Source organism: Salvelinus alpinus, chromosome 5, assembly GCF_045679555.1.
Source record: "Salvelinus alpinus chromosome 5, SLU_Salpinus.1, whole genome shotgun sequence".
Lineage (NCBI taxonomy): Eukaryota > Metazoa > Chordata > Actinopteri > Salmoniformes > Salmonidae > Salvelinus > Salvelinus alpinus.
Window position 1 is genome coordinate 79,639,830 of NC_092090.1, and position 27,072 is coordinate 79,666,901.

The 27,072-nt window shown below is 42.6% G+C and overlaps 1 protein-coding gene across 2 annotated transcripts; it reads right to left on the reverse strand.

Moving 5' to 3' along the window:
* Positions 1-1,110: 1,110 nt before the first annotated feature.
* LOC139576903 (hepatocyte nuclear factor 1-alpha-like) lies at positions 1,111-26,933 on the reverse strand. 2 transcript variants are annotated; one of them, XM_071403478.1, is made up of 6 exons: positions 26,365-26,933; positions 23,692-23,891; positions 5,218-5,398; positions 4,860-5,062; positions 4,498-4,643; positions 1,111-2,365 (listed from the first exon to the last, which is right to left on the reverse strand). In XM_071403478.1, exons 1-6 carry the CDS (start codon positions 26,649-26,651, stop codon positions 2,213-2,215), a joined length of 1,170 nt encoding a protein of 389 aa, XP_071259579.1. In that variant the 5' UTR covers positions 26,652-26,933; the 3' UTR covers positions 1,111-2,212. The 2 variants fall into 2 exon arrangements, with proteins under 2 accessions (XP_071259579.1, XP_071259578.1); XM_071403477.1 differs by lacking the exon at positions 1,111-2,365 and having other exon boundaries at positions 2,411-4,643.
* Between the last annotated feature and the right edge of the window lie 139 nt (positions 26,934-27,072).

Genomic DNA, 27,072 nt, shown 5'->3' on the forward strand with positions numbered 1-27,072 from the left:
CACACTTACATTCCCTGAGAAAGACAAAACTCACTTTCCTCTGTTAAACATTCAGGTTTGAGGTTCAATAACATTTTGGATTGACTGTTTGTTAAACAATAAAATTGATCCTTATTTATCCTAATTGTGCACGCAGTATATAATTTAGCCACAGAGGATCAATAGCTTCTTTAAAAAAATAACCAAGCTGTGGCTTGTGTGTTGCCCAATAACAAGGCAATACAGTCGGGAATGCGTGGCAAATCTTTCATTGAACAGTATGCAGACAAAACAGGCCTTTCGCAATATTTCAAATACAATCGCAGGAAAACACAGGTTGCAAAGCAAATGGCTCCTGCTGAAAATAGAAGACTAATCTATCTGCTGTAGGTTACCAAAATATTTGATCAACTTCCAAATATTGTTTTACAAAGTAAAATAGCCTAGGCCTAGGTTTGTGTGTGTGTGTGTTTTTTACAAAGTAAAACTAGAGCGAGAGGCTTTTTGCACGAACACCGGCTGTCACCAGCGAGTGAGCTGTGCATGGTGAGTCAGTGGATTATAATTTCCTCCTCATATTGTAGCCTACAATATGTGTCTCCACAAGCCTAGGCTATTGATGCAGTCGTTTTCATAATATGCACAGACTTAGAGCCATTTGAGAGGAGGGTACAATGTGTAGGATGTGTATTTACAGTTGAAGTTGGAAGTTTACATACACCTTAGCCAAATACATTTAAACTCAGTTTTTCACAATTCCTGACATTTGATCCTAGTAAAAAATTCCCTGTTTTTGGTCAGTTAGGATCACCACTTTATTTTAAGAATGTGAAATGTCAGAATAATAGAAGAGAGAATGATTTATTTCAGCTTTTATTTCTTTCATCACATCCCCAGTGGGTCAGAAGTTTACATACACTCAATTAGTATTTGGTAGCATTGCCTTTAAATTGTTTAACTTGGGTCAAACGTTTCGGGTAGCCTTCCACAAGCTTCCCACAATAAGTTGGGTGAAGTTTGGCCCATTCCTCCTGACAGAGCTGGTGTAACTGAGTCAGGTTTGTAGGCCTCCTTGCGCGCACACGCTTTTCAGTTCTGCCCACAAATTTTCTATGGGATTGAGGTCAGGGCTTTGTGATGTCCACTCCAATACCTTGACTTTGTTGTCCTTAAGCCATTTTGCCAAAACTTTGGAAGTATGCTTGGGGTCATTGTCCATTTGGAAGACCCATTTGCGACCAAGCTTTAACTTCCTGACTAATGTCTTGAGATGTTGCTTCAATATATCCACATCATTTTCTTTCCTCATGATGCCATCTATTTTGTGAAGTGCACCAGTTCCTCCTGCATCAAAGCACCCCCACAACATGATGCTGCCACCCCCGCTTTTCACAGTTGGGATGGTATTCTTCGGCTTGCAAGCCTCCCCCTTTGTCCTCTAAACATAACGATGGTCATTATGGCCAAAACAGTCCTATTTTTGTTTCATCAGACCAGAGGACATTTCTCCAAAAAGTACGATCTTTGTCCCCATGTGCAGTTGCAAACCGTAGTCTGTTTTTTTTATGGCGGTTATGGAGCAGTGGCTTCTTCCTTGCTGAGCAGCCTTTCAGGTTATGTCGATATAGGACTAGTTTTACTGTGGATATAGATACTTTTGTACCTGTTTCCTCCAGTTGTTCTGGGATTGATTTGCACTTTTCGCACCAAAGTACGTTCATCTCTAGGACACAGAACGCGTCTTCTTCCTGAGCGGTATGACGGCTGCATGGTCCCATGGTGTTTATACTTGTGTACTATTGTTTGTACAGATGAACGTGATACCTTCATGCGTTTGGAAATTACTCCCAAGGATGAACCAGATTTGTCCCAAATACAATGCTTTTAGTTTTTGAAATCTTTAGAACCAACTTATTCGTTGCCATCCATTCTGAAACTAACTGCAGCTCTTTGTTAAGTGTTGCAGTGATTTCACTCGCTGTAGTAGCGTACGTGTATAGTGTTGTGTCATCCGCATACATAGGCACACTGGCTTTACTCAAAGCCAGTGGCATGTCAATAGTAAAGATTGAAAAAAGTAAAGGGCCTAGACAACTGCCCTGGGGAATTCCTGATTCTACATGGATTATGTTGAAGAGGCTTCCATTAAAGAAAACCCTCTGTGTTCTGTTAGACAGGTAACTTTTTATCCACAATATAGCAGGGGGTGTAAAGCAGACTATGATCGATAATGTCATAAGTTACCTATGAGGAGAGAGGACTCTCCCAGACTCATGGTGCTGGGCAAGGAGGCCATGACGAGTCCCTGGGGGGGAGAAGGTGAGGCAGACAGACTGTGGAGTGAGGTCAGGGTGCTTACTGGGGGCAATGGACCACCTCCTGATACCTGAGATGGGAAAGAGGGTGGTTGGCAGATAGTGACAACCACAGACATAGATTACTGTAAGGATTGAGATGCTTTGTAAACTCAAAGGTTTATGATGGATGGAAGTATTGTACGATCTTACTAGTTTTATGCGATATGGCTTTGTAATTTCACTGGCTTACATGATGATCTATCACTTGTGATGATATGGTTTGCGATCTCATTGGCTTATATTATGATGTAATAAATATGGTTTGCTCTCTCATTGGCTTATTATGATGTAATATGAGTTGTGATCACATTCGCTTATTATGATATATTGTGGTTTGTGATTGGCTTTTTATGATATAATATTATTTGTGATCACACTGGTTTGCATGATGTTGTGGTGCAGTTAATAATCTCTGTATTGTGATGCCGTGTATTGTGATTATGTGTATTGTGATGATGTGTATTGTGGTGGTGTGTATTGTGATTATGTGAACATATTTGCTGATCTCTCTGGTTTGTGAAAATGGGAGGTTGTTTGTGATCTCACTGGTTGGTGACAATGTGTGTCGGTGAGAGATATGGTTAATGATTATACAGTGCATTCGGAAAGTATTCAGACCCCTTAATATTTTTTTCACATTTTGTTACGTATACTTATTCTAGAATTGATTAAATAATTTTTTCCCCTCATCAATTTACACAAAATACCCCATATTGACAAAGCAAAAACATGTTTTTAGACATTTTAGCAAATTTGAAGATCACATTTATATAAGTATTCAGACCCTTTACTCAGTACTTTGTTGAAGCACCTTTGGCAGCGATTACAGCCTCGATTCTTCTTGGGTGTGACGCTTCAAGCTTGGCACACCTGTATTTGGGGAGTTTCTCCCATTCTTCTCTGCAGATCCTCTCAAGCTCTGTCAGGTTGGATGGGGAGTGTTGCTGCACAGCTATTTTCAGGTCTCACCAGAGATGTTTGATCGGTTTCAAGTCCGGGTTCTGGCTGGGCCACTCAAGGACATTCAGAGACTTTTCCCGAAGCCACTCCTGCGTTGTCTTGGCTGTGTGCTTAGGGTTGATGTCCTGTTGGAAGGTCAACCTTCGCCCCAGTCTGCGATCCTGAGTGCTCTGGAGCAGGTTTTCATCAATGATCTCTCTGTACATTGCTCTATTCATCTTTCCCTCGATTCTGACTAGTCTCCCAGTCCCTACCAATGAAAAACATCCCCACAGCATGATGCTGCCACCACCATGCTTCACCGTAGGGATGGTGCCAGGTTTCCTCCAGACGCGACGCTTGGTTGAATCTTGGTTTCAACAGACCAATCTTGTTTCTCATGGTTTGTGAGTCCTTTAGGTACCTTTTGGCAAACTCCAAGCGGGCTTTCATATGCCTTTTACTGAGGAGTGGTTTCTGTCTGGCCACTCTACGATAAAGGCCTGATTGGTTGAGTGCTGCAGAGATGGTTGTCCTTCTGGAACATTCTCCCATCTCCACAGAGGAACTCTAGAGCTCTGTCAGAGTGACCATTGGGTTCTTGGTCACCTCCCTGACCAAGGCCCTTCTCCCCCGATTGCGCAGTTTGTCCAGTCGGCCAGAGTCTTGCTGGTTCCAAATTTCTTCCATTTAAGAATGATGGAGGCCAATGTGTTCTTGGGGACCTTCAATGCTGTAGACATTTTTTGGTACCCTTTTTCAGAGCTTTGCCTTGACAAAATCCTGTCTCGGAGCTCTACAATTCCTTCGACCTCATGGCTTGGTTTTTGCTCTGACATGCACGGTCAACTGTGGGACCTTATATAGACAGGTGTGTTCCTTTCCAAATCATGTCCAATCAATTGAATTTACCACAGGTGGACTTAAAAACATCTCAAGGATGATCAATGGGAACAGGATGCACCTGAGTTCAATTTCGAGTCTCATAGCAAACTGTCTGAATACTTATGTAAATAAGGTATTTCTGTTTTTATTTTTAATACATTTTGTAAAGATTTTAAAATAACTGTTTTCGCTTTGTCATTATGGGATATTGTGTGTAGATTGAGGATTTTTGGTATTTTATCCATTTTAGAATAAGGCTATAACGTAACAAAATGTGGAAAAAGGGAAGGGGTCTGAATACTTTCCGAATGCACTGTATAATGGTAGGTGATCTCACTAGTTTGTGATAGTGTGTTTCCAGGAGTGTGTGGCTGGGCTCAAGTTGGATGGTGCTGGCCAGGCGGCCTCCCAAGCCTCGGTCTCCACTGCGACCCCTCGCTGATCCCAGACTGTCACATGGGATTTGCTGGCTGTACTTCATGCCTGGAAGAGAGGGAGAGTGTTAGGATGAGTTAGGATCAGGTGTTTCCTGGTATAAGGACATTTTGCACGCTGGCAGTCTTGGTTCTGTTCCTCTGTATCGCGGTACTAATAATAGTACATAACAGAACATCTGAGGACAACATGAATGATTAATTATGCTGTTTGTGGATTAAATTAATTAATATTTTTATTTACTTTGGTCTTAGTGAGTGATACCTTGCACAGGGCTGTGTGAGAGAGTGTGGTTGGTGGTGCTTGCTGATTGGCTGGTGTAAGGCGTATCGAGAGCCAGTTTATGGCGGAATGCCTCCTCCTTGCGGCGGTTAGCAAACCAGTTGTACACTCGTACCTCTGTCACCAGGTTAGAGCCCAGTCCAGCCAGCTGGGATGGAGACACACCCCTCTGGAGACACTCAACCCTGAGGGAGAGCCAGAAAGGCCCCAGAGAAAGAAAAACGTGTTTAAAAGGGACACGCTAAAATGACAATGACAGCTCCTCCATTGCACTGGAACTGGGAACATTTCTTACCATTTCCATTACTTTTCATCTGACTCCATCTGACCCCTATCTCACCTGTTACACTCCTCCACTAATCCCTCTCTCTCCTCTTTACTTGGGTTCTTCTGTCGTTCATAGGCGTGGAATAGGATTTGCTGGGAGGCGGGTCCCCTTTTGAACCTGTTCCTCCGTCCTTTCCTTATGTCCTCTCCCTGCTCTTCTCCGGTCCCAAGGGCATGACTGGCATTGGTAAACTCTGCATGGAAAACATGCATATTTTTGTATTGTTCATCTGCTATCGTCATATTAATATCAGTATTTACATTAGTATCAGTATTATTCAGACAGGATTGTGTTATATATATTTTTAAACATAGGGATAATTCACAGGATCTTATTATGTTACATATTGGGTAGTAACGGAATACATGTAACAGGGGTTACGTAATGGGCAATTGGGGTGGCAGGTAGCCTAGTGGTTAGAGCATTGGGCCAGTAACCGAAAGGTTGTTAGATCGAATCCCTGGTAAAGATCGAATACAAGGTTTTTACCTTATCTGTCGTTCTGCCCCTGAACAAGGCAGTTAACCCACTGTTCCTAGGCCGTCATTTTAAATAAGAATTTATTCTTAACTGACTTGCCTAGTTAAATAAAGGTTAAAAAAATATATATAAAAAAAAAAACATTCCACGGTAACGGAATTACACTTTCACATTAAAATGTATGCCAAACAAAAAACATTGATTTCAAAGTTTAACAAACCATTCAACTCTATACACAAGGACTACTTTGAACAATGTACACAGACAATTGAACAAAAACACATTTACTAGAAGAAGTGTGCAGATGCAAAGTTTGTTTGGTAACAGAATTACGGTAAAATCTCCCTCAGTTTTTATGCGTTCACGTTTACCAAAAACGGTAAAATATCTGCCCCGAATTAAGATTCAAAGATGGCTTCAAAAAGAACTGGGTGTCAGCTATGACATGGCACCTTGAGTTTGAAAAACAAATATTTTGGTTATTGAACTACAGTAAGTGAAGTGGTTTTACATCTGGCAATGGAATTATGGTAATGATATTCAGGGCCTTTTGGGGGCCCTAAGTGAAATTGCGTGCCCGGTTGGTAATTCGACCATGATTACTACAAGTTTAGATAGCTGAGTATACAAATTTACCAATCTAAAATGTTGTTGCTGACATGCCAGTGTTCATTTTGTAACCAATAAATGACGAAAAAATACTCGTCAATGACCTATTCCTGAAGCCCTGGAAAAACCTTTATTTAACTAGGCAAGTCAGTTAAAAACAAATTCTCTTTTACAATGACAGCCTAAAAAAAATACATAACTATTACAATTACTTATAATTTTATGCTGAACAAAAATATAAACGCAACTTGGAACAATTTCATAGATTTTACTGAGTTACAGTTCATATGAGGAAATCAGTCAATTGAAATAAATTCATTAGGCCCTAATCTATAGATTTCGAATGACTGGGAACACAGGGCCTCAGGATCTCGTCACAGTATTTTTGTGCATTCAAATTGCCATCGATAAAATGCAGTTGTGTTCGTTGTCCATAGCTTATAGCTGCCCATACCATAACCCCACCACCACCATGGGGCACTCTGTTCACAACACTGACATCAGCAAACCGCTTGCCCACACGACGCTATGCACGTGGTCTGTTGGACGTACTGACAAATTATCTAAAATGACGTTGGAGGCGGCTTATGGTAGAGAAATTAACAAAGTTATCTGGCAACAGCTCTGGTGGACATTCCTGCAGTCAGCATGCCAATTGCACACTCCCTCAACTTGAGACATCTTTTTTCATTGTGTTGTGTGACAAAACGTCACATTTTAGAGTGGCCTTTCATTGTCCCCAGCACAAGGTGCACCTGTGTAATGATCATGCTGTTTAATCATATTCTTGATATGCCACACCTGTCAGGTGGATAGATGATATTGGCAAAGGAGAAATGCTCACTAACTGGGATGTAAACAAATTTGTGCACAACATTTTCGAGAAATATTTTTTTTTGTGCATATGGAACATTTCTGGGATCTTTTATTTCAGCTCATGAAACATGGGACCAACACTTTACATGTTGCATTTATTTTTGTTCAGTGTAGTTGACGAAAATGGGATGAGACAATAACTCCATGTGAGACTAATGGACATTAAATTTGACATGAAGCGCCTTTTCATCTGTTTTGTCCAATCCTAAGAATGCATGCAGAATATTTCATGCAATTCTTGGCAGAATTTACATCTTTCAGTTGCACGGTCTGATTGAGCTAATCTGCCCAGCTCTCCCGCACAGCTCCCAAGCCGTCACTTCAGTCACTCATCAATCTTTTGAACTGCTGCGAAGCCAGGACACTTGACTTGTAACTAACCTCATCTAGAAACAATGTTTACTCTCTCTCTACCTTCATGTATTATTATTGACTGTATGTTTGTTTTACTCCATGTGTAACTATGTGTTGTTCTATGTGTCGAACTGCTTTGCTTTATCTTGGCCAGGTCGCAATTGTAAATGAGAACGTGTTCTCAATTTGCCTACCTGGTTAAATAAAGGTGAAATAAATAAAAAATAAATAAATGTAGGCTACTTTTACTTTGATCACATTAGAAGCTCTATTTTCCCGTGTGCACTGCTATTCACTCATCTGTGGTCCTGCAGTCCGCAAATGCAAGTTGCGGATGTTGTTTTTTTGTGCAATTTGTTGAATAAAGTAATATTTCTGGCATTTTTGTAAAGCTCAAATGATCCCCCTTTCAAGGAAAACACTGTTATTTACACCCCTGGCGGTTATGATGGGGAGAAAATCAGAGCTGTAAATTGTTGAACCTGCAGCCAAGGCTTTATAGCAGGGATCATCAACTAGATCAGGTATTCCCAAACAGGGGTACGCGCAATGCCATCAGGGGTACGCCAAATAAAAATGTGATTCACTTTTTTTTTTAAAGTTTTAAGTCTTTTTCACATTTTCATACAGTCCATTTATATTTTCCAACATGGTTATACATTTGGGTGAGTTTTTTTTCTTGCCTGAGTAGCCTCGTTTCACTGCCAAAAATAAAATGAAACCATCTAGTGTTCAGCGAAATAACAACACAATGTCAAATACAGGTAGCCTAGTCAAATAATTAACATCCAATCACATTAACCGTTACTCTCTCGCAGGAATTCCACTAACGGTCCATATGTAGCCAAACGTAGCTGTTGCTCATTCAGTTTGAAAATGGATAAATGGTTAAAAAAAAGGTACGGCCCGCGTCCATAGAGACACATACCAGCTCTACACAAGAGACACAAGTTGTTCTGTTAGCATCAGTAATTCTACATTTGTTGTTAGCCCAGCTAGCATGGACACTGACAGTTGTGAATCTGATGCAGCCGAAGAGCTACTGCCCCCTTACCCGGAAAAGCACCGAACAACAGACAGGGACGTATGGTGAGAACTACATTGATTTGGGGTTCACTTATATTGGGAGTAGTGCCTTTCCTCAGCCACAGTGTGTTATATGTGCAAAAGTAATCAAATCAAATCAAATCAAATTTTATTAGTCACATACACATGGTTAGCAGATGTTAATGCGAGTGTAGCGAAATGCTTGTGCTTCTAGTTCCGACAATGCAGTAATAACCAACAAGTAATCTAACCTACAATTCCACAACTACTACCTTATACACACACAAGTGTAAAGGGATAAAGAATATGTACATAAAGATATATGAATGAGTGGTGGTACAGAACGGCATAGGCAAGATGCAGTAGATGGTATAGAGTACGGTATATACATATGAGATGAGTACTGTAGGGTATGTAAACATAAAGTGGCATAGTTTAAAGTGGCTAGTGGTACATGTATTACATAAAGATGGCAAGATGCAGTAGATGATATAGAGTACAGTATATACATATGAGATGGGTAATGTAGGGTATGTAAACATTATATTAAGTGGCATTGTTTAAAGTGGCTAGTGGTACATTTTTACATAATTTCCATCAATTCCCATTTTTAAAGTGGCTGGAGTTGAGTCAGTATGTTGGCAGCGGCCGCTAAATGTTAGTGGTGGCTGTTTAACAGTCTGATGGCCTTGAGATAGAAGCTGTTTTTCAGTCTCTCGGTCCCTGCTTTGATGCACCTGTACTGACCTCGCCTTCTGGATGATAGCGGGGTGAACAGGCAGTGGCTTGGGTGGTTGTTGTCCTTGATGATCTTTATGGCCTTCCTGTGACATCGGGTGGTGTAGGTGTCCTGGAGGGCAGGTAGTTTGCCCCCGGTGATGCGTTCTGCAGACCTCACTACCCTCTGGAGAGCCTTACGGTTGTGGGCGGAGCAGTTGCCGTACCAGGCGGTGATACAGCCCGACAGGATGCTCTCGATTGTGCATCTGTAGAAGTTTGTGAGTGCTTTTGGTGACAAGCCGAATTTCTTCAGCCTCCTGAGGTTGAAGAGGCGCTGCTGCGCCTTCTTCACGACGCTGTCTGTGTGGGTGGACCAATTCAGTTTGTCCGTGATGTGTACACCGAGGAACTTAAAACTTTCCACCTTCTCCACTACTGACCCGGCGATGTGGATAGGGGGGTGCTCCCTCTGCTGTTTCCTGAAGTCCACAATCATCTCCTTTGTTTTGTTGACGTTGAGTGTGAGGTTATTTTCCTGACACCACACTCCGAGGGCCCTCACCTCCTCCCTGTAGGCCGTCTCGTCGTTGTTGGTAATCAAGCCTACCACTGTAGTGTCATCCGCAAACTTGATGATTGAGTTGGAGGCGTGCATGGCCACGCAGTCGTGGGTGAACAGGGAGTACAGGAGAGGGCTCAGAACGCACCCTTGTGGGGCCCCAGTGTTGAGGATCAGCGGGGTGGAGATGTTGTTACCTACCCTCACCACCTGGGGGCGGCCCGTCAGGAAGTCCAGGACCCAGTTGCACAGGGCGGGGTCGAGACCCAGGGTCTCGAGCTTGATGACGAGTTTGGAGGGTACTATGGTGTTAAATGCTGAGCTGTAATCGATGAACAGCATTCTCACATGGGTATTCCTCTTGTCCAGATGGGTTAGGGCAGTGTGCAGTGTGGTTGCGATTGCGTCGTCTGTGGACCTATTGGGTCGGTAAGCAAATTGGAGTGGGTCTAGGGTGTCCGGTAGGGTGGAGGTGATATGGTCCTTGACTAGTCTCTCAAAGCACTTCATGATGACGGAAGTGAGTGCTACGGGGCGGTAGTCGTTTAGCTCAGTTACCTTAGCTTTCTTGGGAACAGGAACAATGGTGGCCCTCTTGAAGCATGTGGGAACAGCAGACTGGGATAAGGATTGATTGAATATGTCCGTAAACACACCAGCCAGCTGGTCTGCGCATGCTCTGAGGACGCGGCTGGGAATGCCGTCTGGGCCTGCAGCCTTGCGAGGGTTAACACGTTTAAATGTTTTACTCACCTCGGCTGCAGTGAAGGAGAGCCCGCAGGTTTTGGTAGGGGGCCGTGTCAGTGGCACTGTATTGTCCTCAAAGCGGGCAAAAAAGTTGTTTAGCCTGTCTGGGAGCAAGACATCCTGGTCCGCGACGGGGCTGGTTTTCTTTTTGTAATCCGTGATTGACTGTAGACCCTGCCACATACCTCTTGTGTCTGAGCTGTTGAATTGCGACTCGATTTTGTCTCTGTACTGGGACTTAGCCTGTTTGATTGCCTTGCGGAGAGAATAGCTACACTGTTTGTATTCGGTCATGCTTCCGGTCACCTTGCCCTGGTTAAAAGCAGTGGTTCGCGCTTTCAGTTTCACGCGAATGCTGCCGTCAATCCACGGTTTCTGGTTTGGGAATGTTTTAATCGTTGCTGTGGGTACGACATCGTCAATGCACTTCCTAATGAACTCGCTCACCGAATCAGCATATTCGTCAATATTGTTGTTGGACGCAATGCGGAACATATTCCAATCCGCGTGATCGAAGCAGTCTTGAAGCGTGGAATCAGATTGGTCGGACCAGCGTTGAACAGACCTGAGCGCGGGAGCTTGTTGTTTTAGTTTCTGTTTGTAGGCCGGAATCAACAAAATGGAGTCGTGGTCAGCTTTTCCGAAAGGGGGGCGGGGGAGGGCCTTATATGCGTCGCGGAAATTAGTATAACAATGATCTAGGGTTTTTCCAGCCCTGGTAGCACAATCGATATGCTGATAGAATTTAGGGAGTTTTGTTTTTAGATTAGCCTTGTTAAAATCCCCAGCTACGATGAATGCAGCCTCAGGGTGTGTGGTTTCCAGTTTACAAAGATTCAGATAAAGTTCGTTCAGGGCCATCGATGTGTCTGCTTGGGGGGGAATATATACGGCTGTGATTATGATTGAAGAGAATTCCCTTGGTAGATAATGCGGTCGACATTTTATTGTGAGGAGTTCTAGATCAGGTGAACAGAATGACTTGAGTTCCTGTGTGTTGTTATGATGATCACACCACGTCTCGTTAATCATAAGGCATACCCCCCCGCCCCTCTTCTTACCAGAAAGATGTTTGTTTCTGTCGGCGCGATGCATGAAGAAACCAGCTGGCTGCACCGACTCCGTTAGCGTCTCTTGAGTTAGCCATGTTTCCGTGAAGCAGAGCACGTTGCAATCCCTGATGTCTCTCTGGAATGCTACCCGTGCTCGGATTTCATCAACCTTATTGTCAAGAGACTGGACATTGGCGAGTAGTATGCTAGGGAGTGGAGCGCGATGTGCCCGTCTCCGAAGCCTGGCCAGGAGACCGCCTCGTTTTCCCCTTTTACGGCGTCGCACAGGGTCGCCGGCTGGGATCAGATCCATTGTATTGGGTGGAAGGCAAAACACTGGATCCGTTTCGGGAAAGTCATATTCCTGGTAGGAACGATGATGAGTTGACGTTAATCGTATATTCAGTAGTTCCTCCCGACTGTATGTAATGAAACCTAAGATTACCTGGGGTACCGATGTAAGAAATAACACATAAAAAAACAAAATACTGCATATTTTCCAAGGAACGCGAAGCGAGGCGGCCATCTCGTTTCGGCGCCGGATGTTGTCTATCTCACAACTCGATGAAAACTTTACTCTTGCGCATTTAGAAACAAAACAGGCCAATTTGGAAAATAAGCCACGGGAGTTTTTTGAGTGAGAATTAAGACTACTTTCGACTAGTAAGACGTGAATAAAAGCAACAGATACCATTAATAAGAAAGGGCTAGAAGAGTCTTATATGGTGAGCTACCGAGTGGCTAGGACAGGCAAGCCCCATACTATTGTGGAGGACTTAATTCTTCCTGCTGCTGTGGATATGGCAGTGACACTGCTGGGGGAAAAGGCCCAAAAAACTATACAGACAATGCCTTCATCAAACAATAATGTTTCAGGATGCATCAGTGACATGGCAGGAGATATTTTGAAACAATTACTGCTTCGCATACAAGCCAGTGAATTCTGTGCGTCACAGCTGGATGAGTCAACAGACGTGGCGGGCCTGGCACAGCTCCTGATATATGTCCGTTACATTTATGGGAGGTCAATTAAGGAAGACATCCTCTTCTGGAAACCAGGACAACAGGAGAGGATATTTTTAAAGTACTGGACAGCTTTGTGACATCAAATGGACTTTGGTGTTCAAGATGTGTTGGTATCTGTACTGATGGCGCAAAAGCCATGACAGGGAGACTAAGTGGAGTGGTAATGCGCATGCAAGCAGTTGCTCCAGACGCCACTTGGGTACACTGCAGCATCCACCAAGAGGCTCTCCCCGCCAAGGGAATGCCTGACAGCTTGAAAGACGTTTTGGACACTACAGTGAAAAGGGTTAACTTTGTTAAAGCAAAGCCCCTGAACTCTCGTGTATTTTCTGCACTATACAATGATATGGGCAGCGACCATTTAACGCTTTTACAACATACAGAAGTGTGCTGGTTATCAAGGAGCAAAGTATTGACACGTTTTTTTGAATTGAGAGACGAGCTTAAAGTTTTCTTTAATGACCATGATTTTCACTTGTCTGACCGCTTGCATGATGACGAGTTTCTCACACGACTGGCCTATCTGGGTGATGTTTTGTCTCCCGTGAATGATCTGAATTTAGGATTATAGGGACTTTCCGCAACTGTATTCAATGTGAGGGACAAAATTGAGGCTATGATTAAGAAGTTGGAGCTCTTCTCTGTCTGCATTAACAAGGACAACACACAGGTCTTTCCATCATTTTATGATTCTTTATGTGCAAATTAACTCAAGCTTACGGACAATGTCAAATGTGATATAGCGAAGCACCTGAGTGAGTTGGGTGCGCAATTACGCAGGTACTTTCCCAAAATGGATGACACAAACAACTGGATTCGTTATCCCTTTCATGCCCTGCCTCCAGTCCACTTACCTCCAGTCCACTCATTGGACATCCAGTCCACTCATTGTAAATAAGAATTTGTTCTTAACTGACTTTCCTAGTTAAATAAAGGTTAAATAAATAAATAAGTAAAAAATAGCGGTCGCTTATGTAGCTTATACCTGGAACCAGCCCTGACATCATGGCTCTCTGATCTGTAAGCTACTATACAGAAATGCATAATTATGGATATGAGTATCATTCTCTTCATGGTGATGTATCCTAAACACTGGCTATTATTGTAATGAGCTCCGGCCCCAAACAAGACCACATTTGGTTCGTCCGGACCAGACTAAATCTTAAACAATCATAGACGTCTATGTTTCACAAGTTTGGACATCACAGTACAGCACAGTAGAGTACAGTACAATACAGTACAGCACGGTAGAGAAAAGTAGATATGTTCAGTACAGTATACTGTACCCTACTCTAGTGTGCTCTACTGTACTGCACTCTGTTCTCTACTGTGCTCTACTGTACTGTGCTCGCCAAACTTGAGAAACATAGTCTATGATTGGTTCAGATTTGGTCAGGCAAGGGCGGGCTGACCAAATTTCAACTACTTTTCAACGCCCATGGACGTCCGGTGTCGGTCAGTGCTCAGTGGGTGAGGATGCTTATTACAGTAAATGGAAGGAGGGTAGGTGGTAGGTGTCATGGTAGGTGCCAGTAAGAGCCGGGAGAGGTGGCATTAACTGGAGAGAGAGAGTAGAGCGAGAGAGCGGCAGAGTGAGAGGAAGGGGTTGTCCAGACTTTTTTCACAGTCTTGTTTTGACCACGAAATGACAGAAAGAGAGAAAAAGTTATGAGCTGAACATAACAGTATGCCAGTGGAAGGGAGGACAACCATTGTGACTACTATGATTTCCCATTGTAGCCTATTCAATTTGTAACGAGTGCACTGGGAGTCGGGAAGCAAGTTCAGGGAGTGCATCATTTAATGAACAAAACAAGAAACATGATCAACCCACAGACAGGAAACTGAAACGGAAACAATAACACCTAGGGAAGGAACCAAAGGGAGTGACATATATAGGGAAGGTAATCAGGAAAGTGATGGAGTCCAGGTGAGTCTGATGATGCGCAGGTGCATGTAATGATGGTGACAGATCACCCGCTGAGGCACGGGAACCTGTTCACCCGCTGAGGCACGGGAACCTGTTCACCCGCTGAGGCACGGGAACCTGTTCACCCGCTGAGACACGGGAGCCTATCGAGCCCGCTGAGGCACGGGAGCCTATCGAGCCCGCTGAGGCACGGGAGCCTATCGAGCCCGCTGAGGCACGGGAGCCTATCGAGCCCGCTGAGGCACGGGAGCCTATCGAGCCCGCTGAGGCACGGGAGCCTATCGAGCCCGCTGAGGCACGGGAGCCTATCGAACCCGCTGAGGCACGGGAGCCTATCGAGCCCGCTGAGGCACGGGAGCCTATCGAACCCGCTGAGGCACGGGAGCCTATCGAGCCCGCTGAGGCACGGGAGCCTATCGAGCCCGCTGAGGCACGGGAGCCTATCGAGCCCGCTGAGGCACGGGAGCCTATCGAACCCCCTGAGGCACGGGAGCCTATCGAACCCGCTGAGGCACGGGAGCCTATCGAGCCCGCTGAGGCACGGGAGCCTATCGAACCCGCTGAGGTATGGAAACCCATCCAGCCAGCTGAGGCAGGGGAGCCCGATAAACTGGCTGAGGCCTCCCAGGTAGCTCCGGTTCGGACCCGACATCACCTCCCACACAAAAAAATTCAAATAAAAACACCCCATGATGCTTCCCTTTGGTGAGGTATTATTCTGTAACGAGTGCACTGGGAGTCGGGAAGCAAGTTCAGGGAGTGCATCATTTAATGAAAGAAACATGAACAACACACAGACAGAAAACTGAAACAATAACGCCTGGGGAAGGAGCCAAAGGGAGTGACATGTATAGGGAAGGTAATCAGGGAAGTGATGGAGTCCAGGTGAGTCTGATGACGCGCAGGTGAGCGTAACATGGTAACAGGCGTGCGCCATAACGAGCAGCCTGGTGACCTAGAGGCCGGAGAGGGAGCACACGTGACACAATTGCAGTAATTCCGTTAAAGATTTGGTAACAGAATTGAGTTTTAATGACTTAATAATTCATAAACAAACTATATATCAGCAAAAATACCAACTAATAGGTACCTTTACCTACCTTTACTTGCTACTTCTGTGAACTTTCATCATCTAGAAAATACCTTGGAGATATGTAGGTTTTTGGTAATGGAATCACAAGTCAATGTTTCTTTAACTTACAGAAGGCATGTAATTACGCCAAAACAAAATATAAGTGTTGATATCTGTTGGCAGGGGGCTTTACTTCAACATTATGTTTTGATTGACTAATTTCTAATACTTTTAAATATTTTTTCTGGTAGATGTTGTCTAAGACCCCCTTTACATCTGTTTGACCAGAAATCAAAGCCTTTGCTTATTCTTACATTTTAGGATGGAAAATTGTTGAAAATGTATATAGGTTTCATGTGACACCCAATTTGACATGCTCCAATGAACTTCACGTTGGTGTTCATGGCAGTGGTCCATGGGTCAGCTGTTTGTTCACCCGCACACCTGCCTGCAATTGCTAATAACCTAAATGCAACTAACAGACTATATGTGATAAAGTGAAAATCTGAGGCCCGTACCTGTCCCTAACCCGTTAGTATAGAAAATGCTCTGTAGGCAGTCAGAGACAGCAGAACACTTTTTTGACAGGGGGTGCCTGATTTAGATTTGTTTCTGCTTATAATTTCCTTAATTTTGGTAGGATATTTGTTAGTCAACTTGTCTATTATTAGATACATGCAGTTTCTCTTCTGTCATTAGGCTATATGTTGCCCTAGAAGACTAAATAAAACCTTGCTCTCCAAAATAATGTCATAGATCGATAGAATGAATGCTTCAATCTAGTTGACATCGGTGAAGTTCTCAGTCATCTCTGCTTCTTTCGCTGAGCAAAGACTTATAGGGACCAGGAAGAAAATGCAATAAATAACAACAAAAAAGCCTTTCTATGCAAAATTTCCAAATGACATCAGTTTGATCGGTTGTAAGGAAATAGAGAGCTGTGAAAATGAACCAACATGTTTCTGATAAGATTTCAGTTTGGCTTGAATGCATATTTTATGTGGTTGAGTTGTCAGCGTTTATGATGCTGATAAAGATGGCACAACCAACAGACGGTAACTAACTGCACATTCGAATTCTCTCAAGATGCTGAAAGAAAGAAAAATTTAGCCTACATTTGGTGTCATTTTACTGCAAGAAATAATGTATTCTGCAGGAGTTCATATTAAGGCTATATTAGAGGTTATAGACCTACTGTCAGTGTCCAGATTTCAGTTTCCATTTAACCCATCTGAACAGTATAGGCTACAGTTCCCTTGACGTGCCATAGGCCTATTTGAAGTCCCTATCTTGTGACTTTAGAATGCCTCACATAACATCGCCGGCACTGCTATCATCCTCTTTTACCACTTCACCAAATCTTTCCCAAACAGTCTATTTTTCTGGCCCTCCCTTCTCTTTTTCAACTCTCAATTTCACAGCTTTTATCTTATTGAGTCAAACTCAGATTGTTATTTTTGCCTCAGTGGATGAACTTTTTCTACCTGTAGCTTAATTAGGCTTATAGGCTTCACACTAACGCCATATAGCCTCAATATAGCCTATAAATTGCACAACAATTATACATTTATGTTCTGAGGTCAAAAAGGTGGGGGAGTATTCAATGAGTATTCAATGTTTTGTATACTCAGTGTAGATTTATGGTAATTAATTGTGAATATTAATGAATGAGGTAGTCATGATTTAACAGACATACCATTCAAAAGTTTGGGGTCAGTTAGAAATGTCCTTGTTTTCCATGAAAACATACATGAAATTAGTTGCAAAATGAATAGGAAATATATTCAAGACGTTGACAAGGTTGTAAATAATTATTTTTTATTGAAATAATAATTGTGTCCTTGAAACTTTGCTTTCGTCAAAGATTCCTCCATTTGCAGCCATTACAGCCTTGCAGACCTTCGGCATTCTAGTTGTCAATTTGTTGAGGTAATCTGAAGAGATTTCACCCAATGTTTCCTGAAGCACCTCCCACAAGTTGGATTGGCTTGATGGGCACTTCTTATGTACCATACGGTCAAGCTGCTCCCACAACAGCTCAATAGGGTTGATATCCGGTGACTGTGCTGGCCACTCCATTTTAGACAGAATACCAGCCTACTGCTTCTTCCCTAAATTGTTCTTGCATAGTTTGGAGCTGTGCTTTGGGTCATTGTCCTGTTGTAGGAGGAAATTTGCTCCAATTAAGTGCCGTCCACAGGGTATGGCATGGTGTTGCAAAATGGAATGATAGCCTTCCTTCTTAAAGATCCCTTTTACCCTGTACAAATCTCCCACTTTATCACCACCAAATCACCCCCAGACCATCACATTGCCTCCACCATGCTTGACAGATGGCGTCAAGCACTCCTCCAGCATCTTTTCATTTTTTCTGCGTCTCACGAATGTTCTTCTTTTGATCCCGAACACCTCAAACTTAGATGCGTCTGTCCTTAACACTTTTTTCCAATCTTCCTCTGTCCAGTGTCTGTGTTCTTTTGCCCATCTTAATCTTTTATTTTTATTGGCCAGTCTGAGATATTGCTTTTTCTTTCCAACTCTGCCTAGAAGGCCAGCATCCCGGAGTCGCCTCTTCACTGTTGACATTGAGACGTGTTTTGCGGGTACTATTTAATGAAGCTGCCAGTTGAGGACTTTCTCATACGAGACAATCTAATGTACTTGTCCTCTTGCTCAGTTGTGCATCGGGACCTCCCACTACTCTTTCTATTCTGGTTAGAGCCAGTTTGCTCTGTTCTGTGAAGGGAGTAGTACGAGATCTTCAGTTTCTTGGCAATTTCTTGCATGGAACAGCCTTCATTTCTCAGAACAAGAATAGACTGACGAGTTTCAGAAGAACGTTCTTTGTTTCTGGCCATTTTGAGCCTGTAATCGAACCTACAAATGTTGATGCTCCAGATACTCAACTAGTCTAAAGGACAGTTTTATTGCTATTTTAATCAGAACAACCGTTTTCAGCTGTGCTAACATAATTGCGAAAGGGTTTTCTAATGATCAATTAGCCTTTTAAAATGATAAACTTGGATTAGCTAACACAACGTGCCATTGGAACACAGAAGTGGGAACACAGAAGTGATGGTTGCTGATAATGGGCCTCTGTATACCTATGTAGATATTCCATAAAGAATCTGCCGTTTCCAGCTACAATAGTCATTTACAACATTAACAAAGTCTATACTGTATTTCTGATCAATTTGATGTTATTTTAATGGATGAAATTTTTGGCTTTTCTTTCAAAAACAAGGAAATTTCTAAGTGACCCCAAACTTTTGAACGGTAGTGTAAATGTTACACTTAGAGAGTCCATACTGTAATGTCATATTTTAAAAAAATGTTATTTAAAAAATAAAAAAAATCTTCTAAGGGGTGGATCAGCTGAATATTGCGGAAAGAATGTTGCTTCCATCAATGTAATTGTCTGCATCATTTCCAATCCCCCATATATTTGTTTGGGTAAATATATCCAAACACGCATGCATATATATACACATATATACATACACATACATATATAGACATACTTTTTAAAAGAATATACCTTTATTATTCCCCGCAAACCCTACCACCGATCCCCCAATTGGAATAAACTAATAAACACTTCGGCTTTTACTTTCAATTTATACCTTTTATACACATTTTACAGACACAGTCTACTTTACAATAGTTCTCTCTTGTTTGTTCTTAGTTCTTCCTCTGTTTCTGATGTCCATTGTCAGGATTTGGCCAGGATTGTTCCGGTTTTGGCCACTAGATGCCCCCATTGTGCTTTTTTGACCCTTTTGTTTTCCCTTGTTTCCAGTTATTATTTGCACCTGTGCCTCGTTTCCCTTGAATGTATTTAAACCCTTAGTTTTCCTCAGTTCTTTGCTCTGTGTTTAAATGTTAGCACCCAGCCCTAGCGATGCTGTGAACATTTGTTGCTCCAGTTGAACTCTCTTGTGGTACTCTGTTTTTGTTCTCGTTTATTTATTTTTGATTATCTTTTGAGGCTTTTTCCTGCTGTACCTACCGCCTTGTGGATTTACCTTTTGACTTGGAGGATTACCTTTTTCTCTTGGAATTACTTTTGACGTTGTGGATTTATATTTTTGCCTGAGGAACTTTCCTTTTTACTTTATTAAAACACCGTCTCAAGTACTGCTGTGTCTGCCTCATCTTCTGGGTTCTGCCGACTATTAGTGGCTCAGTTTGCTAAGTGACTGTTTCTCACACCGGAGACCCGAGTTCGTAACCGGGTCCTGACATCCATCCAGTTTGATTTCTATTTGTAACTGTGCTATTTCACAAAAGTTCCGAACCTATATACATTTTACAGATCCCGTATGTTTTACATTGTTTATCTTGTTATTAGTCCCACCCTTCAGCTCCATTCAACACCTCCCATCTATCTCTCAACATCATCCATTTCGGATTTCTATTTGCCATATATCTTTCAACTGTGCTGTGATGCTTCACAAAAGAATTGAACCTTTCTATTCTCATAGCTTTTACAGATTGTAAATTAAAAATAAACATTTTTGCTAAAATAATTATTATATTATTGATTGATTGACTATGGCTTTTCAAATCGCCCAGTATTGCTATATGTAGCGTTAGTTGTAGGCAAATGTTGAAATTCTTCAGCCATTCCTGGACCTGTGACCAAAAACGAGCTACATATGGACAATACCAAAATAAATGATCTAATGACTCTGCCTCCTCACAGCAGAATCTGCAGAGCTGGGAAGATTGTATCCCCCATATATATAACATTCTATTAGTTGCAAGAATTTTGTATAGTAATTTAAATTGAAAAATTCCAAGTTTTGAATCCGGCGTTGTTTTGCGTATCAATTCATAAACCATGTGCCATGGAATGGGTACATCAAAAATCTCTTCCCAACTATTTTGCAATTTATAATGCACAGCTGTCAGTTTTTTGGTCCTTAAATGAAATTGGTATATGTTTTTATTTATCACACTTTTCTTTAACCATTTATGTTCTTTAATACAGGGCCGACATACAAGTTCCTTACTTTTTCCCCTTCTACTTGCCTCTTCCATTTTTGTGGTAATGCTGCAATTAATTGGTTGTAATTTTGGGTAGAGCAGACATTTCCATATGTCTGTGTTAGCTGCATGTGTGACATAACTCCACCAGTCCTATTTATGATATCATTCACAAAAATTATACCTTTTTCTTTTTCTTTTCTTTTTTTAAATACAGTTTTTTTATCAATTAGTATATTTGAATTTAACCACAATATTTGTTGTATTATTTGTCCTGTCTTTTCAGGTGGATTAAACTGAAATTCCAACCAACTTTTTAAGGCTTGTTTAAAAAATAAAGATATTTTGGAGATGATTACCTTTTCAAACAACCGAAAGTGAGCAGGTGTAATCTGAATAAAGGGAAAAAGGCCCTTCTTGAACATAGGATGAGACATTCGTAACAATTTACTAGAGAACCAGTTTGGATTTAAGTATAACTTTTGTATGACTGATGCCTTTAGTGAGAGGTCTAATGCTTTAATATTTAATCATTTTTGCCCTCCGAATTCATATTCGTTATATAAATAGGCCCTTTTAATTTTATCTGGCTTGCTGTTCCAAATAAAATGTAATATTTTTTGTTCATATAATTTAAAAAGCAGGTCACTAGGTGTAGGCAAAACCATAAGCAAATAGGTAAACTGTGATATGACTAAAGAGTTAATCAGGGCGATTTTTCCACAAATAGACAGGTATTTTTCTTTCCATGGTAGCAAGATCTTATCTATTTTTTGCTAACTTTCTATAAAAATGTATTGGAGTGAGATAATTTCTTTCTTTTGGGATTTGTGTACCAAGTATGTCCACATCTCCGTCAGACCATTTAATTGGTAAACTACATGGTAATGTAAAATTTGCATTGTTTAGTGATCCAATACGTAATACACTTGTCATAATTTGGTTTTAATCCAGAGAGGATAGCAAAAGTATCTAGATCCTCTATGAGGCCGTGGAGAGACTCTAATTGTGGTTTTAAAAGAAAACATGAATCATCAGCGTACAATGACACCTTAGTTTTTAAGCCACGGATTTCTAATCCCTTAATATTATTGTTTGATCTAATCTTAACAGCTAACATTTCGATGGCAATAATAAATAGATATGCCGATAGTGGACAACCTTGTTTAACTCCTCTAGATAGTTTAAAACTTTCTGAGATGTAGCCATTATTTACTATTTTACACCTAGGGTTACTATACATAACTTTAACCCATTTTATAAGAGATTCCCCAAAATTGAAATATTCTAGGCATTTATATATAAACTCCAGTCGTACTTTATCAAAAGCCTTTTCAAAATTCGCTATGAAAACCAGGCCTGGTGTCCCCGATATTTCATAATATTCTATTGTTTCCAGTACTTGTCTTATATTATCTCCAATGTATCGTCCATGTAAAAAACCTGTCTGATTAGGATGAATAATATCTGACAATAGTTTTTTCATTCTATGCGCCAAGCATTTTGCTAGGAATTTTGCATCACAACACTGAAGTTTAAGAGGTCTCCAATTTTTTTAATGGACTGGATCTTTTATATATACCACTTGAGTCCTGTTTCAGTAATAATTATATCAGACCTTCTTGTTGCGTGTCTGATAATCTACCATTTATATAGGAGTGGTTAAAACATGCTAATTGTCCTTTGAGTATATCAAAAAAAGTTTTGTAAACTTCCACTGGTATGCCATCCAGCCCTGGAGTTTTCCCAGCCTTAAAGGCCCCAATTGCATCAAACAGTTCCTCCTCTGTAATTTGGCCTTCACATGAGTCTTTCTGTACAGATGTTAATTTTACATTATTATTAGGAAACAAATCCATACAATTAGTTTCAGTTAGTGGAGATGGAGGAGCCTGAAACGAAAACATATTCTTAAAGTACTTTACTTCCTCTTTCAAAATATCATTTGGTGAATCATGCGTGACTCCATCATTTGTAACAAGTTTTAATAAAACAATTTTGGTAGCATTTCTATACTGAAGATTGAAAAATAATTTGGTGCATTTTTCCCCATATTCCATCCAGTTCCACCCGCTAAAAGCCCCCCTCATCCCGAGTTGGGTTGTCATCCCAATGCCCGGCAGACCACCCTCGACCCCCTGTATCCCATAGCCCTGAACCGACTGGGATCCATCCTTTGAAAAGAGCACACAGTGCCATTTACCGAATTGAAGTAGATCAACTGCCAAATGCATTTCCATTGCCCTCACCTCTTTTTGTATTATATATAGCTGTGGATCATCCTCTATTGTCCCTAACATCTTTTACTCCTTCGCAACAGTTGTGGGATACACATATACACCCACACACACTCAACCCTTACCCCCCACACAACCATAAAAAATTATATATAGCTGTGGATCATCCTCTATTGTCCCTAACAACTTTTACTCCTTCGCAACAGTTGTGGGATACACACATACACCCACACACACTCAACCCTTACCCCCCACACAACCATAAGCTCACACTCTCAACAATTGCACCATCCCAGAGCCCAACTCAAGATAGGTCTTGATTTACAAATGCACTTACAGTTGCAGCTGCATGAGAAGGCCTGCAAGACCGCGCAAAAAATGGGCAGAAATTGAGAGATTTTATTAACCATTGTCACATCCTAGATGATGGAGGTCAAATGTAGACCTTTTCCCTGAAACACCCACAATACGGTCACCCGTATTGACCATATTCCCAAGCATCTCCATGCAGTCAGACTTTGATTTTGTGCCACCAGGGTCACAATAATATACCACCTCTCTGAATGTCCGAGTGTGACCCCCTCCCCATGGGTTACTGCAGCTAGTGGTTGCCAGCACTGTTGCCAGCACTGCCACTGCCTGGGTGGGGGCACCCCACCGGAATCCCCACCGGCTAGGTACAAGGTCGTCAAGGTTCTCATTAGCAGCTTTGAGAATTTCCTATAATTTTCTGTAATGTCATATTGCAGTACAGGCAGGGTCAGCTTATCAGCTGGCCAAATACTCACGCTGGCTAATCTTGCCCTGCTTCCTGACATACCAGCTGTATAGAGCAGCCCGTTTCTGGTTCTTCATGGGTGTGCCTTTGTTGAGGTGTTGGGAGAGATGGGACTGGTTGAGGCCTGTGGACTCGACCACCTCTCTCTGGGGGAGGTTATGCTGCTGCATGTAGCTCTTCACCAGTTTTGCCACATGCCATGGATCCTCCCTATCACACACAGACACATACACACACAGACAAAACACATGCGCATAAGGTGTTGGCAAGAGATAAGGGGACGCACAGTAGGGCAAAGTCCAGCTCTCTCCGGTCACTTGAAATAATACCCAGAAACATAGCCTACTTGCTGTGACACAATAGTGAGCAATAGTACATAACATAGCTATTATGTATATTAAATGTTAAAATATACAAAAGCTTTATCTATGTTTGATACATTTTGATACTAAGGCATGATTGGTCAAGTTCTGTGTTTTCATGCTAATTGTTGTACAATTGCCAACTTTAAGTTACATACAATGAGCAGTTATACCATAATCTGAGGTATTTGTTGTAGTTTGAAATGTGGTGAAAATGAAATGGCCTTCCAAGTTGTAGTAAATATTGACTAACATCTGTTCTCACACACACACACACACACACACACACACACACACACACACACACACACACACACACACACACACACACACACACACACACACACACACACACACACACACACACACACACACACACACACACACACACACACACACACACACACACACACAGTCTTGTACAGCTAACCTTGTGGGGACATACAATTCAGTCCCATTCAAAATCCTATTTTCCCTAACCCCTAACCCTTACCCTAACCCTAAACCTAACCCTAATCCTAACCCGTACTCTTACCCTAACCCTAACCCTAACCCTAACCCTAACCTTAACCCTAACCCTAACCCTAACCCTAACCCAAAAACCTAAACTTTATCCTAACCCTAAACCTAACCCTAGCTCCTAACCCTAACCCTACAACTAACCCTAGCTCCTAACCTTAATATTTAACTTAATTCTAACCCTAACACTAATTCTAACCTTAACCCTAAACCACCTAGAAATAGCATTTGACCTTGTGGGGACTAACAAAATGTCCCCAGCTGGTCAACTTTTTGTTCGTATACTATTCCTGTAGGGACTTCTGGTCCCCACAAGAATAGTTAAACACGTCCACACACACACACACACACACACACACACACACACACACACACACACACACACACACACACACACACACACACACACACACACACACACACACACACACACACACACACACACACACACACACACACACACACACACACACACAGTAAGTACACACACACACACAGCACATTTCTGTTCATCTTAACCCATGCATGTAGTTCATTCAGCGATAGAAATGGCCAGAGAATAATGCTGGGTAATTAGTAATCAGGAAAGGAGGAACCCTCCTTTAAATCCACCTCAGAGGCAGAGAGAGATCTCACAAAGAGGAAGAGGGGGCAGGAGAATGAGGGAGGAAGGGGGGAGTGGGAGCAGGAAAATGAGGGAGGGAGTGGGGGCAGGAGAATGAGGGAGGAAGTGGGGAGTGGGGGCAGGAGAATGAGGGAGGAAGTGAGAAGTGGAGCAGAAGAATGAGGGAGGAAGTGAGGAGTGGAGCAGGAGAATGAGGGAGGGAGTGGAGTAGGAGAATGAGGGAGGAAGGGGGGAGTGGAGCAGGAGAATGAGGGAGGAAGGGGGGAGTGGAGCAGGAGAATGAGGGAGGAATGGGGGAGTGGGGGGCAGGAGAATGAGAGAGGAAGGGGGAGTGGAGTAGGCAAATGAGGGAGGAAGTGGAGAGTGGGGGCAGGAGAATGACGGAGGAAGTGGGGAGTGGAGTAGGCAAATGAGGGAGGAAGTGGAGAGTGGGGGCAGGAGAATGACGGAGGAAGTGGGGAGTGGAGTAGGCAAATGAGGGAGGAAGTGGGGAGTGGGGGCAGGAGAATGAGGGAGGAAGTGGGGAGTGGGTGCAGGAGAATGAGGGAGAAAGTGGGGAGTGGGGGCAGGAGAATGAGGGAGGAAGTGGGGAGTAGAGCAGGAGAATGAGGGAGGGTGTGGAGTAGGAGAATGAGGGAGGAAGGGGGGAGTGGAGCAGGAGAATGAGGTAGGAAGTGGGGAGTGAAACAGGAGAATGAGGGAGGAAGGGGGGAGTGGAGCAGGAGAATGAGGGAGGAAGGGGGGAGTGGAGCAGGAGAAGGAGGGAGGAAGGGCGAGTGGGGCAGGAGAATGAGGGAGGAAGGGTGGAGTGAAGCAGGAGCATGAGGGAGTAAGGGGGGATTGGGGGACCAAATTTGATAAAGACCAAGAACAACTCACATATTTGTACTCTTTTCTTGGTGAGAAAACATCAGGAAAAGATAGCAGAAAAGAAAGAGAATGGAAAACGGAATCAAGTAACCACCCTAAAATGTATTTGTTTTTAAATAATTTTTAACAAATGAGTTGGACATTGTTTTGAGAAATGAAAGCTTGTGTGAGAGAATAAAACCACAGCAAAGGGATGTGGCAATTGTGTTGTTGTATTAATAGTTGAGGTTTGATGAAATGAAGAGATTGATGTGTATGTTGTTAAGGAGAGGATAGGGTGGAGGGCAGAGATTTGGGAGCTACTTACTGCAGCAGTTGGTCGACCAGAGCCCTCTGTCTGGCTGCCTCCTCTGAGGGTAGTGCCTCCAGCTCCTGGAATATTGGTGGTGGAAAATCCATTTCTCCCTCCTCCGAACTCTCTCCATCTCCCCTGTCCCCCTTCTCTGCTCCAGGGGTGACCCTCTCTTGCTCCAGTTCTTCCAGTGCTTGGACCAGGACCTCCCGGGACAGTCCAGAGCCCAGCAGTGCCCAGATAAGCTCATTCTGGAGATTAGTCAGACGCCCAGGGCCCCATTTCCTCTCCTCTCCCTCCATTACACTGTTGTCTAAACCTTACCTCACTAGCACAACACACAGACTACGCAGGCCACAGGTCACAAACATACACATATTCACACACTAAGACACACTGCAGTCAAGCGCTTACACAAAAGACGAAGAATTGTGGCTTTTGGAGTCATTACCTTTCTGTCTTTCTTCAGTTCAGGAAAATACAAAGTTTGCTTTCATTTCATTTTCCCCAGTTCGATTTTCTTCTCGTCTCGTTCTGAGCTGTCTGGTTTAAGCCCTCCACCTGCTGTTAAGCTTTCAAATGCATTTAAAAAAATCTTCCTCCCCCTTACTCCCCATGTGCTCTCTTTGAACTTTGTCCCCATCTCCCTCCATTCCTAAAAGTGAGCAAAGTGCAGTCAAAAACTCTAAATGAAAATAAACTTTTCCTGTCACATGCACATTC

Bases quoted from the DNA above. Each gene is read 5' to 3' on its own strand.
- LOC139576903 (XM_071403477.1), bottom strand. From the start codon at position 26,651: ATGGAGGGAGAGGAGAGGAAATGGGGCCCTGGGCGTCTGACTAATCTC. The intron at 23,892-26,364 runs GTAAGTAGCTCC...TGTGTGTGATAG, and splicing joins CTGGTCGACCAACTGCTGCA to GGAGGATCCATGGCATGTGG. The intron at 5,399-23,691 runs GTGAGTATTTGG...TTTTCCATGCAG, and splicing joins GCAGGGCAAGATTAGCCAGC to AGTTTACCAATGCCAGTCAT.